Below are 14,297 nucleotides of genomic sequence, written 5' to 3' on the forward strand. Positions count from 1 at the left end.
ATATTAGGCCTATTTGTTCTAATGTTTCACCATAACTTTTATTAATAAGATACTTTTTTAGTATAGGGTGGCCATCAGCAGTGAGATACCACAGACTTTGAAAATATGGCATAGAATATATATATATAAATATCTATTCACACTTAATACATAAAATAACTAATAATGATACAGTTACTGTTAATTTTCAGGAGGAATAACACTGCTAGAACTGGAGAAAAAAACAACCTTGAAACAAGTTAATGCCAAGGCCTGAACTAAGTCTAATTATTAATTCGAAACCATGGACAAGCAGATTGCACACCAGACATTTCTATCATTACAGCCACAGACATGGGCCTTCTCAGGACTTTGTTAAAGATGACAGGAGATTAGCAGCCAAAAACATAAGTTATACACTAATTAGTAATTAATATCTAGTAATAACAATAGCAGAAGAATTAGTAACTAACTCAAAATTAGACTTGGGTGATCGTAGGCTACTAACAAATGAAAATCTAAACATATCAGCTGCTGGACACTATACAGTAGGTTTTAGATGACAACAACAAACTGTAATCACAAAGAAGCATAACCCAGAATTTACTGAAAACATTACCTTGTTTACATTAATGGAAGGATACATATTTTGAAACATGGAAGCCATTAGTTTTAGTTGCATTCCTTCTCCTGTGAAATTGTTTAGAACCAACAGAGGATGGTGCTCAAATTGCTTGGCATAGGTGACTTGTCTCCTCAGTGATGATAGGACATCTCTGGCAAGAGAGTAGTTTTGGATTCTAAAAGTAAGAGTGGGCCCTCTGGGAAGCCTTGCAATCTTCATGTACATGCTTATCTTAGTTTTGGTGAAGATAACCAGGTGGGTGACATTCATCATTGCAGCCACACTTACAAAATCTTTAACACTATTTCTTTTCATGACCTACATTGAATTAAACAGCATTAAATATGTTTTTTTTCTTATTAATAAATATTTTTATCTCAAAATATTAAAAAGAAATTTCTTTTTTGAATTTAATTCTTAAATGAAAAAAAAAAGTTCAAAAACTTCAAAGTATTCACAGGTGTGCTCATGATTTAGTAACAGATAAATGTTTTTAAAAATTCATAAGACAAAACTGACATTTCATATAACAATCTTTTCTTAGAAGCATCAAAAATTATTCAGAATCCTAATAATGGTTTGATTTTTGTGTTTATCAGAGACAGGAAAAAAATGGAACAATTTCTACAATTCACCTACTGGTCCGATGGTCTATTAAAAATAATACTGGTTAACTAAACATAATTGAAAATGGTACAAAGTAAAACACAAAAGTAATATTGGGTTCAAATTGTGCATATATTCCAAAAATAACATAAATCTTCATTCAAGCCTCACAAACAATTTGTATCAATGCACCTTTTAATCCATCTTGTGAACATGCAGTAATTAAGTCAAGAATTAAGTGGGATGAATTAATCAAAGTAGTGCTTACCATGGTGCTTGTGAGATAAAAACAGGGTACCAAAGTACAATTATTATATATCGTTAAGTATCCACTACCGGCACTTGTGTTTAAAATTTTTTTTTGCTAAAATTATAATAAATAATCAATTAAAAACAACGTTTTATATTTACACAATAAAAACTTTTATTGAAGCCGTACGGCTTCCACTTTAAAACCTCTACAAGATATTTACTAGTGATTATACCAATTTTCATACAAGATTAAAAATTATGAATAAATGTTTAAAACAAAGTACAGTTGCAATGAAACTAACATTGCAGTTTTCACTATGCTGAGTGCTACCAAGTACAACACTAATAGTGAGTTCCTTTTAGCTAAAGCATGCTTAGTTCATCCAAAAAGTATGTAATTAAACCAAGGTCAATGAGACTCATATTTTTTGAATATTTATTCATTGCCTATTTTTGTTAACCATCTTTTCTTGCATGTAAAACATGTAATATATTACTCTAAAGAAGTCAAAATATATAAAAATTACAGACTACGCTTCAAGCTATGGCCTTTACTTTCTAGATTTGTTCAGTTAGAAAACATGTACCTTCAGATAAACATTAAATTACTAGACTATAGCTCATTTAATAGACATTTACCACTTATATAAGCTATTAAACCTAGTGTGATAGCTAAAACTGGTATAGAATCTTTCATGCTTTTACTCTCTATAATTAAAAAATACCTTCAAATCAGATGCTGTAAAAGGTTCCATCACTTTCTTAAAGTCTCTCATTAATTCCCCAGCATTTTTCCCTAATCGTCCTCGATATATTACAAAAGTATGAGGAGCTTTAACCAGCTCTTCGGGTTCTTTGTTTCCCAAAGCTTGTTGAGCTTTTTTTGCTGATCTTCCTTTCTGTAAAAATAAAAACAAAAGATACAAGCACATGTAGATTCAGCTACAGATTCCTCAATGTCTGCTATTGTAACAGTTTGTAACTCTTATTTATTAAAAAGGAAAAAAGATAACAGTAATGTGGCAAGATGGAAAGCTCCATACCAAGAGAGACAGGAGAGCGGGACAGGCAAGCTGACAAGTGGTGGAGAGGCCTTTGATAAAATGAATAGGCTATAATTTGAATTGTATTATTGTTTCACTACATAAAGACTAATACTGATATTTAGTGGGCCAGTGGTAATTATCTAAACAAGTTATTCTCCATAATTAACACATTATAATTATTATCTTTATCATGCTCATCCTTATGATTGTATTTTCTGACACTTACAGACATGAACACTGTGTTTAGATTAAACTTTGAAGATTAATTTAATCAATATTTCAACAAATCACATTGAAATTATTCTTTACACACTGTGGTGGTAACCAGCAGCCAAGTTTCTAGCAATTTTATGGTGGTAGTTCAGCTTTCTCTCAAACTCCAAGTGCAACTCCTCAATCATTAATAATGGCTAGAGACGGCTTGAATGGGTAATGAAGAAAAACTTTAATATAAGTTTAACATAACAGCAAATGTACAACGTTTCGACAAGCCGTCAAATTTTACTGATGGCCAATGCACAACATTGTTAGCAGATTATGTTTAAATTCATCCTGTAAGTTGACCCACAAACCATTTTGACTTTCTAAATTTTAATTTGCACCATCAGTTGACTTTTGCACTACACCATTTTCATAGGCACATCTCATAGAAACTTTTTAGTGATTGTAAGAGATCTGTAACAAACATGCATGATGGTTCCACTATCCAAGCTTTTTGTCTTTAGTTAACTTTATTGTGTTACAAACCAAACTGTTGTGAATTTGAATTTAATCAACTGATCCATTAACGGTGATCTCAGTGACTTAGATTTCTTGAAGCAGCTAAGTATGCTGCAGTTATACTTGCAATTTCTCTATGATTGTTGGGATTTACATACAGTATGTACAATCTGAAACATTGGGTTTAAATGGTACATACTGTGGCAATATCTGCCATGTATCTTGAAGGATAGGATCATACAGCAATCAAAATGTACTATGAGAAAAAATTTCTTGAGTTTAGTGAAAGGTTCTTTACATAGCTGTGATATCATACATAGCTAAGGACATTCATCAACATTGCCAGAACAATACAGATGTTGGTGGGTAACAATCTGGACATGGTCTGTATGGTCTATAGATTTCTGCTGTTTCTTCACAACCTCATTTAAGTAATGTGTACCTGACACTATTGCAATTTTGTTTGGGATGTTTCTACATATACTTCAGTTAGAAAAACAAATCTTGCACCTAAGTATGTTTTTACCAATCACTTTAAGCACATCACCTCTGTCATCAAATTATCTTCACAGTTATGGGCATTCTCAGGTTGACTTGACCATTGTATGATGATGGCAGAAGAGAAATTTCACTGACTGAGTGCCTCCTGTTTGTTTAGATGAAGTAGATACTGTTCAATGTTCGTCACATTTTCTGCTGTCCTTTAGATTTGGGCAGAACTGACTACATACAAATATATATACATACATATACGTGTACTTAGTAATACGTTAACCTGTAGACAGCCGGTTTAAGCGATATAATTTTGTCTCTATCTTTTCTTGTTTATAACAATTTTATTTAAGGAAAATAACAAAGTGATATATTAACTTGTGCATAGCCCATTGAGATCTCATGATCGTCAGCTAAATCTTATAATTGGTTGTTTGATATTAAGGTAGCCAGACGGAGAACGACGTTGTTGTAATCAACGCAAAATTAACAGTTAACTTCAGTCACAACCACATTGTTTAAAAAAAACGACAAAAAAAATCATTAACTGTTTGTGCACTCTTAAACAAAATATGAACAATAGGAACGGATGTGGCAGTATTATCGTTTCGCTGGATCATTCTGACATTGGTTTTTAAAGGATCTGGAGATGATTATACTAGCAGTGTTTGGTAACCGTGCGCGTGTTTGTATGTAATTAAGCACAAAGCTACACAATGGGCTATCTGTGTTCTGCCCGCCACGTGTATCGAAACCCGGATTCTAGCGTTGTAAGTCCGCAGACATGCCGCCGTGCCACTAGGGGGCCCGTGCGCGTGGTTTATAATCGCTAAATAGCGCACCTCAATCTTGACATTTGCACTATCATGTAATTACTAGAAATCGCAGCTCAATTTTGTGCATTACCATGCAATCGCTAGATAGCACAGCTCAATCTGGATATATGTGCGCTATCATGTAATTGCTAGATAAGGCAACTCAATCTTGATATATGTGCGCGGCATGTAAACGCTAGAAGGCTTAGTTCATTCTTGATAAATGTGCGCCATCATGTAAATAGAATGAATCTCAATATGGATACCATGGTCATCTAGCGCCTTTTTGTTTCAGTATTTCAGTGTTACGTGTATTTATTTTAAAAAGTTAATAGGTGCTTATTATCAGTTGTCATAAATCTCAGCTTCCTGAGAACAACCTTTAATTAATAGATTACTTGTGTGTTTCTCTATTGCACAAGTATTTTCTAGAAGAGAAAAAAAAGACGTTTGTTGTATATATATCCTGAGGATGACGTAAGATATACGTTGAAATATGTAGTGTATGAGATTGTTTTCCAGTCATGTCGGGAATTTTACCACTTTTTAACCTTGTACAATAAGTTATTATTTTAGTAATTTGGAGACTGGAAACAATCTCATGTTATTGAATTGTGTATAAAATAATCGTTGTTTTAAAATATTTTCTTTTAGTTTTCAAGTTCTAAAATTAGTTTAACTGCACGCTTTCTCATATTTCAACGCTTGAAGAAATGTTTGTCTGTGACATATAAATTATATAACTATTATTTCGTTCACTGTTATACAACTGAAACATCTGTTTGTATTGTTTGTCGAAGGTGAAAAAACAAACAACAGATACTCAAGAGAAAACAATTTTAAAGTATAACCTTGAGGAAGAAAACCAGGAGTAATTAAATCTGTAGTACACTTCAAATTAAAGCCAACCAGTGAAGAGCCACTTAAGCTAAGTATGATTATACTTTGACTAACGACGAATATAATTCAACTCGTTTATTGTTTCAGAGTGTTTATATGTATATATATTAACATGCAAAATTATATGAGAATTCACACATTACTATTTCAAAGAAATAATCAAATGGAAAACGTTAAACGTCACTCTATGTTTTTGAAAATAGATAAATGCGCTAAGAATGTGCCTGGGGGAGGGGACAGTCCAAAAAAAAAGAGAAAATTTATCTTAAATAACTTTTACTGAGACCTTATGAGTGAAGGCAAAGTAGGATATGTTATAATATGTCATTCGCACTGCATCTGTCATATCCACTGCCGATAAGACATTTAGCCCCAAATCAAGGATCATCAGGCCTGCAGGAATATGACAAACAGAGTGCTGGTTTAGGTTTTATTTTTATCATAAATGCCCATCAGCTATGATTATTATGGTATGAATTAGATTAAGTAAGTGAATTGTAATTATTATCAATTCTATTTAAGTCATCTACAGCTACGATTTTTAGAGCAGAGATTAGTTACACTGTATTATTTATTTTATTTCTAACATCAGTTATTTATGTATTATAATTATTTAATTTCCATTAACTTTACTATCATTTAGTAGAACGGAAGAAAAACTAAATCAGTAATTTTAAGAATATATGACTTTATCTTGATGTCCCTTAGTAACCGCGACATGTCATACCTATGCTGCGCGATATTTTTCCCGCACAATCTCTCAGATCGTAAACTATAGGGAAGCATTTTTTTTTAGCCTAAGAGGATCCGCTCTGACAAAATTTGAGAACTACTACTATAGAAGGCTTTACTGTGCTGTGAATGTATATTATGACTAGAAATTTTTTGGGATTTTTTATTACTCCTTCTCACAATTTGTTTATGTAGGAAAGTGCTTTATGTTTAAAGTTTCGATTCTGAGTAAAATTAAGCGAAAACATTTTCACCCCAAAACAAGAAAAATTACATTTAATTTAAAATTACGATTGCGCATTTTGTGACGAACAGTCTGAAGACGAGAGTTTTCTGTTTGTTTTCTAACGTTCGCAAAAAGATAAAAAATATAGTGCCTGCACTAGCTGTTCCTAACTTTGAACTACAGGGAATTTAACTATTCAATAGCACCCACCACCATCTCTTGGGACACCCTAAATGAATATTGTTTTTTGATAGTCACTCTTATGACACACATAAGGGCCCCAAATGTGGAGACTTTTTAGTGGCAACGAGTTGCAAGTCATGGATCCTCAGATCCACGGTCACTGGGAAGACCGAAGAGAAAAGAGCCCGATAGAAATCATACTCTTCCTTTGAATAATCTTTCGACATAAATAGACACTCAACTATATGTACAAGGTATTTCTTGTTATATCAAATTTATCAATAAAACATTCTTATTTCTTCTGTATTTACAGATCTTAAGAATATATGATCAAACTTTCGTGATTATGCATTAGAAATCTATTTGTTTATTCTTGTCATGACTTGGTCCTTCATTTTCAGACTTGGAACGTACTCTGATTTGTTTGTTTGTTTGTTTTTGAATTTCGCGTAAAGCTACACGAGGGCTATCTGCGCTAGCCGTCCCTAATTTAGCAGTGTAAGACTAGAGGGAAGGCAGCTAGTCATTACCACCCATCGCCAACTCTTGGGCTACTCTTTTACCAACGAATAGTGGGATTGACCGTCACATTATAACGCCCCAACGGTTGAAAGGGCGAGCATGTTTGGTGGGACGGGGATTATAATTATAATTAAGTCTAAGAAAACAATTTTGAAATTAATAAGCTTTGTTATTATGTATGTAACAAAATTAGAATTTTATATAATCATCTGTATCACAATAAGTCCCTTAAAACATAAATTGAATCACGTTAGGTGAAAAGTATTAATTACACTGAAGTTAATTGCATTTTATAAGAATGTTCGTTCCTTGGAACTGCTTCATCCAATGTCATTCGTTTATAACCTAATGATCACGATTACGTACTCTTGAACAACATTACTATTATAATTGTAATAAGTTTCTGCGAAAGATGATAAGGCCAAATATTAGACCAAACAGATAAAAAAACGTCCACAGAGTCTCCATCACAGTGGTTTTCTGAGTACATGGGTTCTCTTTCATAACCACAGCATTCATTTTGAGGACGAAGGCAATGCTTTGGTTGGGCGTGGATGTACTTTAAGAGGTCATTGCTGTTTTGAAGTTCGATGTAAAGAACATCGGTTGGAGATAATTTAGGTGAAAAGGGGTATGGCTTTGGTTAGTTCCAAAAGGATTAGGAGATTACAGCACTAAAGCAGTAAGTCTTTAGAAAATTATTGAAAGGATCGGCAGTCTTTCTTGTTTAGTCTCGTTGGCATTACTATGTTTCAGAAATGTTGCAAAGAACTGATAAACGGTCTTCGAGATAATATTTCTTCACTGATATTTTATGTAGATCTGATATTAATTTTCAGAAATAACGTTTACCTGGATGATTCTCATTCTTTTAATTGAAAGTATTTTGAGCATTTGTTTGACTCAGAGATAGCTAATCGAGCTGCTATTATCATTGAAAGATGTCTTGTAGAGATAATAATGTTTATTTTTATGGATGGTGTATCGAGTCGATATTATTGACTTTTAGAAATATTTTATCAAACAAATCTTACTTTTGCTCAGATATAAAGTGTTGTGCTGGCGTTTTTATCATAGTTGTTGTGATCTTTTCATAGATAGTTTGTCGAGATGCTTTTTATCAGAGGCGTCGTGCTGTGCATGCACATGTTCTTTTCTCTGAGATGGTGTGCCAACCTGATTTCTTTCCATACTAAGACAGTGTGTCGAGCGCGTGTCATTTCATCTCAAAAATTTTTTGTAGAGCTCGTATTATTTCTTCTTGGAGATAGCGTTACGAGCAAACATTTCTTCTCTGGATAAATAATCTCGAGCAGATATTTCTTTTTTCACAGATAGTTTGTCGAGAAAATTGATTATCCTCTTTGAGGAGAAAAGTTAAGATTTTATATTGGACTTGGTAGAATAATTACATTATATCTAATAATCAAACAAATATTTTATAACCGGTATCAAATCTCATTTCTTGTCTTACAGGAAGAGATTATTTCCTGTTTTATCGTAAGGCTGCCCCCCATTGGCACAGCGGTATGTCTGCGGACTTATACCGCTAGAAACCGGGTTTCGATACCCGTGGTGGGCAGAGCACAGATAGCCCTTTGTGTAGCTTTGTGCTTAATAACAAACAACAACAATCGTAAGGCTACTTGGTTCTTATCATAAAGAAGCTGCTGAAATGGGACGTTGCTTCTAGCATTTTGTAGGGCATATAAAAATATTTTTTCTTATTAATACAATTTAAGCAGTTTATTCGCCAGTTCATGTATTATCTATGTAGTTAAATCTCTGTTGTCAACGTGAAAGGCAACACCTTTCTATTGCATTCAAACCACGTTAGATATTTATATGTGTAGATTTTTACTTCCTTTTCAATGATAGTCATTAACGTTTATTCATAATAAGTCAATATGTGTTAATAACGTCATATATGGTATGATTGTCATACATTGTTATCATATATTATAGCGTTAGAAGTCTGCATGAGTTTTTAAAGTTTCAGAAATGTTTAAATTTTGTCCTCCTGAATCTTTATAAAACTTTCCTTTTTACAGGAGCAATGAGATGTTTTCGGCGAAAAATTAATTATATATGAAAAATAGTCCTGTAATTCAGTGAGCGTTTGTAACAAATTTGATATGCCAAAAACACTCAAGTAATAATAAAAACGTATAGATAGATATACGTTTGTACAGCAATATTTTGATTTTAACACTTTTTAACTTGGGTAGCGAGCATGAAAGGTGAAGTAAGCACGAACAAAAACATTCTTATTCTAGAAGTAAAATCATTTGATCTGAAGAAAAACTTTATTCTACCAACGTTTCGGTTTACGTGTCCTTTTGAGTGAAGCGTTTTTACAACAACACAACTTACAAACAATATTAGTACTAGCTGTAAGCCGTAAAGTATTTGTTTCAATGCTCTTCGCTTGAATTTTCCTTATTATATCATTTTCACGCACACCATTTAAGCTACGCTTATTTTGTAGGTAATATGTGTTCGATCTACTAACCTGATCCATTTTTTAAAAAATTACGCGGTCATACAAACAAACTCACGTAGACTTAACTTTATTTAATAAAACTACTCTTAAAATAAAGTAATGATATCTATAACAGTGTACAGAGTATGAAACAATTATGAGCGTCACAAAAACGAATAATAAAGCCTATACTAAAGAAAAGAGTAGCTAAAACGTGTTTTTAGCTGTATATGAAACGAACCGAAGCTAAATTATTGCAAAGTAATGTAAATGTAAAGTTGTAATAAAAGCAAACTTAGCTGATTATGCAGAAACGTCTGAATGAGTGTTCACAAAATGATACACACATGGCTTTGAACGAATTGCGCATGCGTATTTTACACCTGAAGAAGTCGATAAAACCCTTAAAAATTTTATTTATGTAATGCTCATTTTTTAAGGAAGTTACACCCGGATTAAGTGTTGATTGTGTGAAATACTTTGTAAATAAAAATATATAAAGTTGAAATCGAAACTAGTCATCGTGTGTGACAACGACACTGTGCCATCGTGTACCATATTTGTTGCATTGAAAGGCTTAACTAAACAAAAGACATGTAAGGTGATTTTGAATTGAAAAGCCAATATGTAACCAGGAATCCTCGGACAAAGGGCTTTCTAACGATATGAGATTTGTAGCGTTTGATCGAGAAATTTGCGAGAAAAGTTGCGAACAGACAAACGCAGGCGTATTATTTATATAAATACTAATGACAAGTCTTAGAACATAGTACAACCCGTTAACCGAAGAAGGATATTACAACAATATAATTTTAAAAGTAGTTTTATATCATAAACACGTGGACATGTATCATTAATGCTTAATGGCAAATAACAAGAAAAAAAGGAATACTTGAAATGAACATACATTGATAAGTTCCCGAAAATTAAACAGAAATTGTCTTACGAACAAAATACAAAAATATTGGTTATAATCGATTAAATTAGTCACGAGTTGGCGGTGGTGATGTTGAATAGTTGCCTTTCCTATAGTCTATCAATTCAAAATTAGGGACAGTTAACGCAGAAAGCTCATGTTTAGCTTTGCGCTAATATCCATAACAAGCAAACTGATAAACATAAATCATTCCTAAATAATGTAATTATATTACAGTTTCTAGAAATCAGTCTTTAGCTACGAGTATGTACATTCAAATAATTACCTTCAAAGCTGTTGATCTCTCGCCTGTTTATAAGAACACTAAGTATATGAAACTGACAACATTGTCAGTACGTGGCGGCCCACTGCAACCGTTTGAGGAATGTTTTTAACACTGTAGTATTTTTTCATTACTAGATGTTATCTCGACTCTTAAACGTGATATTTTCTACTTCGGTGGCTCCAGCGGACCGAGGTTTCTACTGAAGTTATACTTAAGTAAACAAAGAAACACTTTATCCGTGGTTATTGAGTAAGAACTGACTAGCAGACTCCTTTCATCACTTTTGAACCAGACATTGTGACTTAATTCATTAATTATATACTGATATTAAATCACCGAGTTCAATTTGTCCTTGTGCAGTAAAGAAGGATGGAGAAAACAGTTATGGATAATTACAATGAATATCATTTACAGGCTTAACAATAGTTCGGGTTTAGCATGAATGTGTGTGAAAGTGAAAAAGGAAAACTGATGAAGTTCTCCCATAATGGATGAAAGGTCTTTTCTCACCCAAGGGCTAATTGATTGGGTTTTGATATTTGCTTTACAATAGAACTAACATAAAGTTACCAACAACGATTTGTTTGTATGAAGTTAAGCACAAAGCTACACAATGGACTATCTGTGGTCTGACCACCACGGGTATCGAAACCCGATTTCCAGCGTCGTATGTCCGCAGACATACAGCTCTGCCACTGGGGGCACCAACAACGAAGGAGACGAAAACTGATAAACAGCAAAAGAATGATTCAAAAGCAATATACACTGTCTTTGTATTTAACTGAGAATGAGAAGAAGCTCTGTTAATGATATTGAACATTTGTTGTTTTTATTATTATTAACAAAGCTAATTAGCCTAAGTAAATTTTTTCATTTTGATGTAAGTTGTTTTGGAACATTGCATTTTAGTTGTATCTAAACAATTTAATTTGATTATAGTTATATAAAATGTTGTTTATGATTTGTTACGTATTATAATTTCAAATAGCTTGAAATTGAGTTAACTGACAAATTTAAATTTAGTAGTTAAATCGCACTTTGGATTTAGTAGTTAAGTAAAAGCTGATATATAGTCAGTTCATAATATTTGCAAACAAGATTTTTTACACACAGTTTTCTTTTTTAACACAAATACGTTTTATTATACACACACCAGTATAAGTTACAATAACAGTTATTACAAATAGTTATTACAAACAATTATTTATAAACAAAAGTTTCACAAACTTACAAGCAATATAAAGTCTTCCTTTTAGTCTGGAACTTCAATATCTTATCGAGGGTTCGCGATCAGCGAGTTAATTACGAGTTGATGTAAGTACAATTCGCTTAACGGGAAGCTAGCTAGCTTTGTCCTTGTTATCCACCAGCCACACACACACCGGGTTTTCCACCGTGATGTTTTTTTGTAAAAAATACTAATGTCCGATGAGAATCCACTGAACTTAAATGAGTTGTAATGGTCGAACTTTGCAAATGCTCTTGGTCAAATATCTGAAGTTTTTCGACTGATAAGCGTTATAACATTCACAGTTATAGCTTCCAAAGTTTGTAGCACACTGACTATAGTAAACTAATAATAAATATTCTATTTTTCGGCGCGTCGAGTTGGTTATATTTATAGGCGTGTAGAGGCGTTCTAGAAATTTCAGTTTAATTTAAGCGTTTACGTATATACATATAGTGTTGATTCTTACTCTCGAGAATCTTCTATAACTTTGAAAAATAGGCGGGAGTTTCACAATATATATTTAACAGTATAAGCTATCTATGTTTTTAAGTATAAATTTAATCTAAACAAACGTTGATATTAAAGTAAATACATAATAACAAATTCGTTACAGATTCAAGTAGAGAAACTTTGATTTTCTTTTCAGAAATAATTATTTGTGTAAGATATTGATCTCGTGTGCGATAAACTCTGTATTGTACTGGCGTTTGAGAAAGAAATAGAAAAGACAGGAGTTCAACGAAAAGAGTGGGGAGAAGACTGGGAGATGTTTGAGAGACGAAGAAATAAAATAATATGCTGTCAGTAAGAAACAAAATCTATTTTTGAAGCTATGTGTTATTAATTATCAGTAACAAATAGCAATTTAAATAACTAACACAAGGTAATTTTAAACATGTGAATTTTTTCTCTCTTATCACACTTTGACATCAGCTCACGGCTACTGGATTTCTTATTTAATTTAGGTGCTACGTTCTTTATGGCTAATGTTTCTTTTAATCTTAACCACTGCTCATTTTCAACCTTTCCGATAATTTGGAACTGTTCAATTTCTACATTTACATTCACGCATTCTTCTTTATGTCAACACCACCCACCGCCAACTATTGGGCTTCCTTTTACTCACGAATAACGGATTGACCATCATATTATATAAAGCTCCTACGACTGAAAGGGCGAGCATGTTCGGCGACGGGTTTCGATCCCGCAACCTGCATATCGATTGAACCGAAGTTTATATACATGTGTAAATAATTCGTTTAAAGCATCATAAAGTATCTTCGAAAATGTTTCTATGAGGATTTAAATGTTTGTCAAAAGCAGAATCTCTTGAAGGTCGAATAGTTTCACTATTTGATCGTTATATCTGCCAGGACACAATTATTACAAATGACAAATTTCTATCTAATATAAACACGAACTACTTGCACATATCGTGTACTAAGTATTTTGGAAAATTTATAGTTGTAGCTTTAGAATGAAAAATAGATTTTTCATTCTTTTTGTGGCAAAAAAAGGAATTTTTCAGTTCCAAGCTACATGTTTATACTTTGCAGAATGATGACTTCATTAATTGTTTGTTTTACTGTAGTAATATTCTTATACTTACGCATTGCAGAGTATGATTGAATGAACAATAATAATCTTATGTTTACACATTATAGACTGATTACTACATGAACTATTTACTTTACAAAGTAATATTCCTCATAGAATTATCAATCTAAATGCATTCAGTTGCTAAATAGTATTACTTTTCAGTCAACGATATTTCCAGTCTTGTGGTACTGTTGTATAACGCCCGGCATGGCCAGGTGGTTAGGGCGCTCGACTCCCAATCTGAGGGTCGCGGGTTCGAATCTTCGTCCCACCAAACATTCTCGTCCTTCAGCCGTGGGGGCGTTATAATGTGACGATTGGCGGTGGGTGGTGATAACCAGCTGCTTTCCCTCTAGTCTTACACTGCTAAATTAGGTACGACTAACGCAGATGGCCCTCGTGTAGCTTTGCACGAAATTCAAAAACAAACTGTTGTATATATAACAGCGTTTTAAATAAAGATAAGTTCGTTGCGAACATGTTTAAGATATAAAAATATTCATACTATAATTTTTCCCCTTATAGAAAGTGACGTATTTCCTGTCATACATTCCACGTGCATCATACTACTTTCTTCAAGTTGTAGAAAAAGTTTAAATAATTCATTTTTGTTCTTACCGTTTTTCCAAATAAACTGAAATGTGATTTTTTTTGCTACTAAATGATGTATTAATATCGTCTCTTT

The 14,297-nt window shown here is 32.9% G+C and overlaps 1 protein-coding gene across 1 annotated transcript; it reads right to left on the reverse strand.

Moving 5' to 3' along the window:
• Positions 1-520: 520 nt before the first annotated feature.
• Positions 521-9,619, reverse strand: LOC106478510 (suppressor of SWI4 1 homolog). The gene is made up of 3 exons (XM_022382136.1): positions 9,611-9,619; positions 2,188-2,361; positions 521-922 (listed from the first exon to the last, which is right to left on the reverse strand). The coding sequence occupies exons 1-3, from the start codon at positions 9,617-9,619 to the stop codon at positions 521-523; spliced, it is 585 nt and encodes a 194-aa protein (XP_022237844.1).
• Positions 9,620-14,297: the final 4,678 nt, after the last annotated feature.

Source organism: Limulus polyphemus, unplaced genomic scaffold (assembly GCF_000517525.1).
Source record: "Limulus polyphemus unplaced genomic scaffold, Limulus_polyphemus-2.1.2 Scaffold219, whole genome shotgun sequence".
NCBI lineage: Eukaryota > Metazoa > Arthropoda > Merostomata > Xiphosura > Limulidae > Limulus > Limulus polyphemus.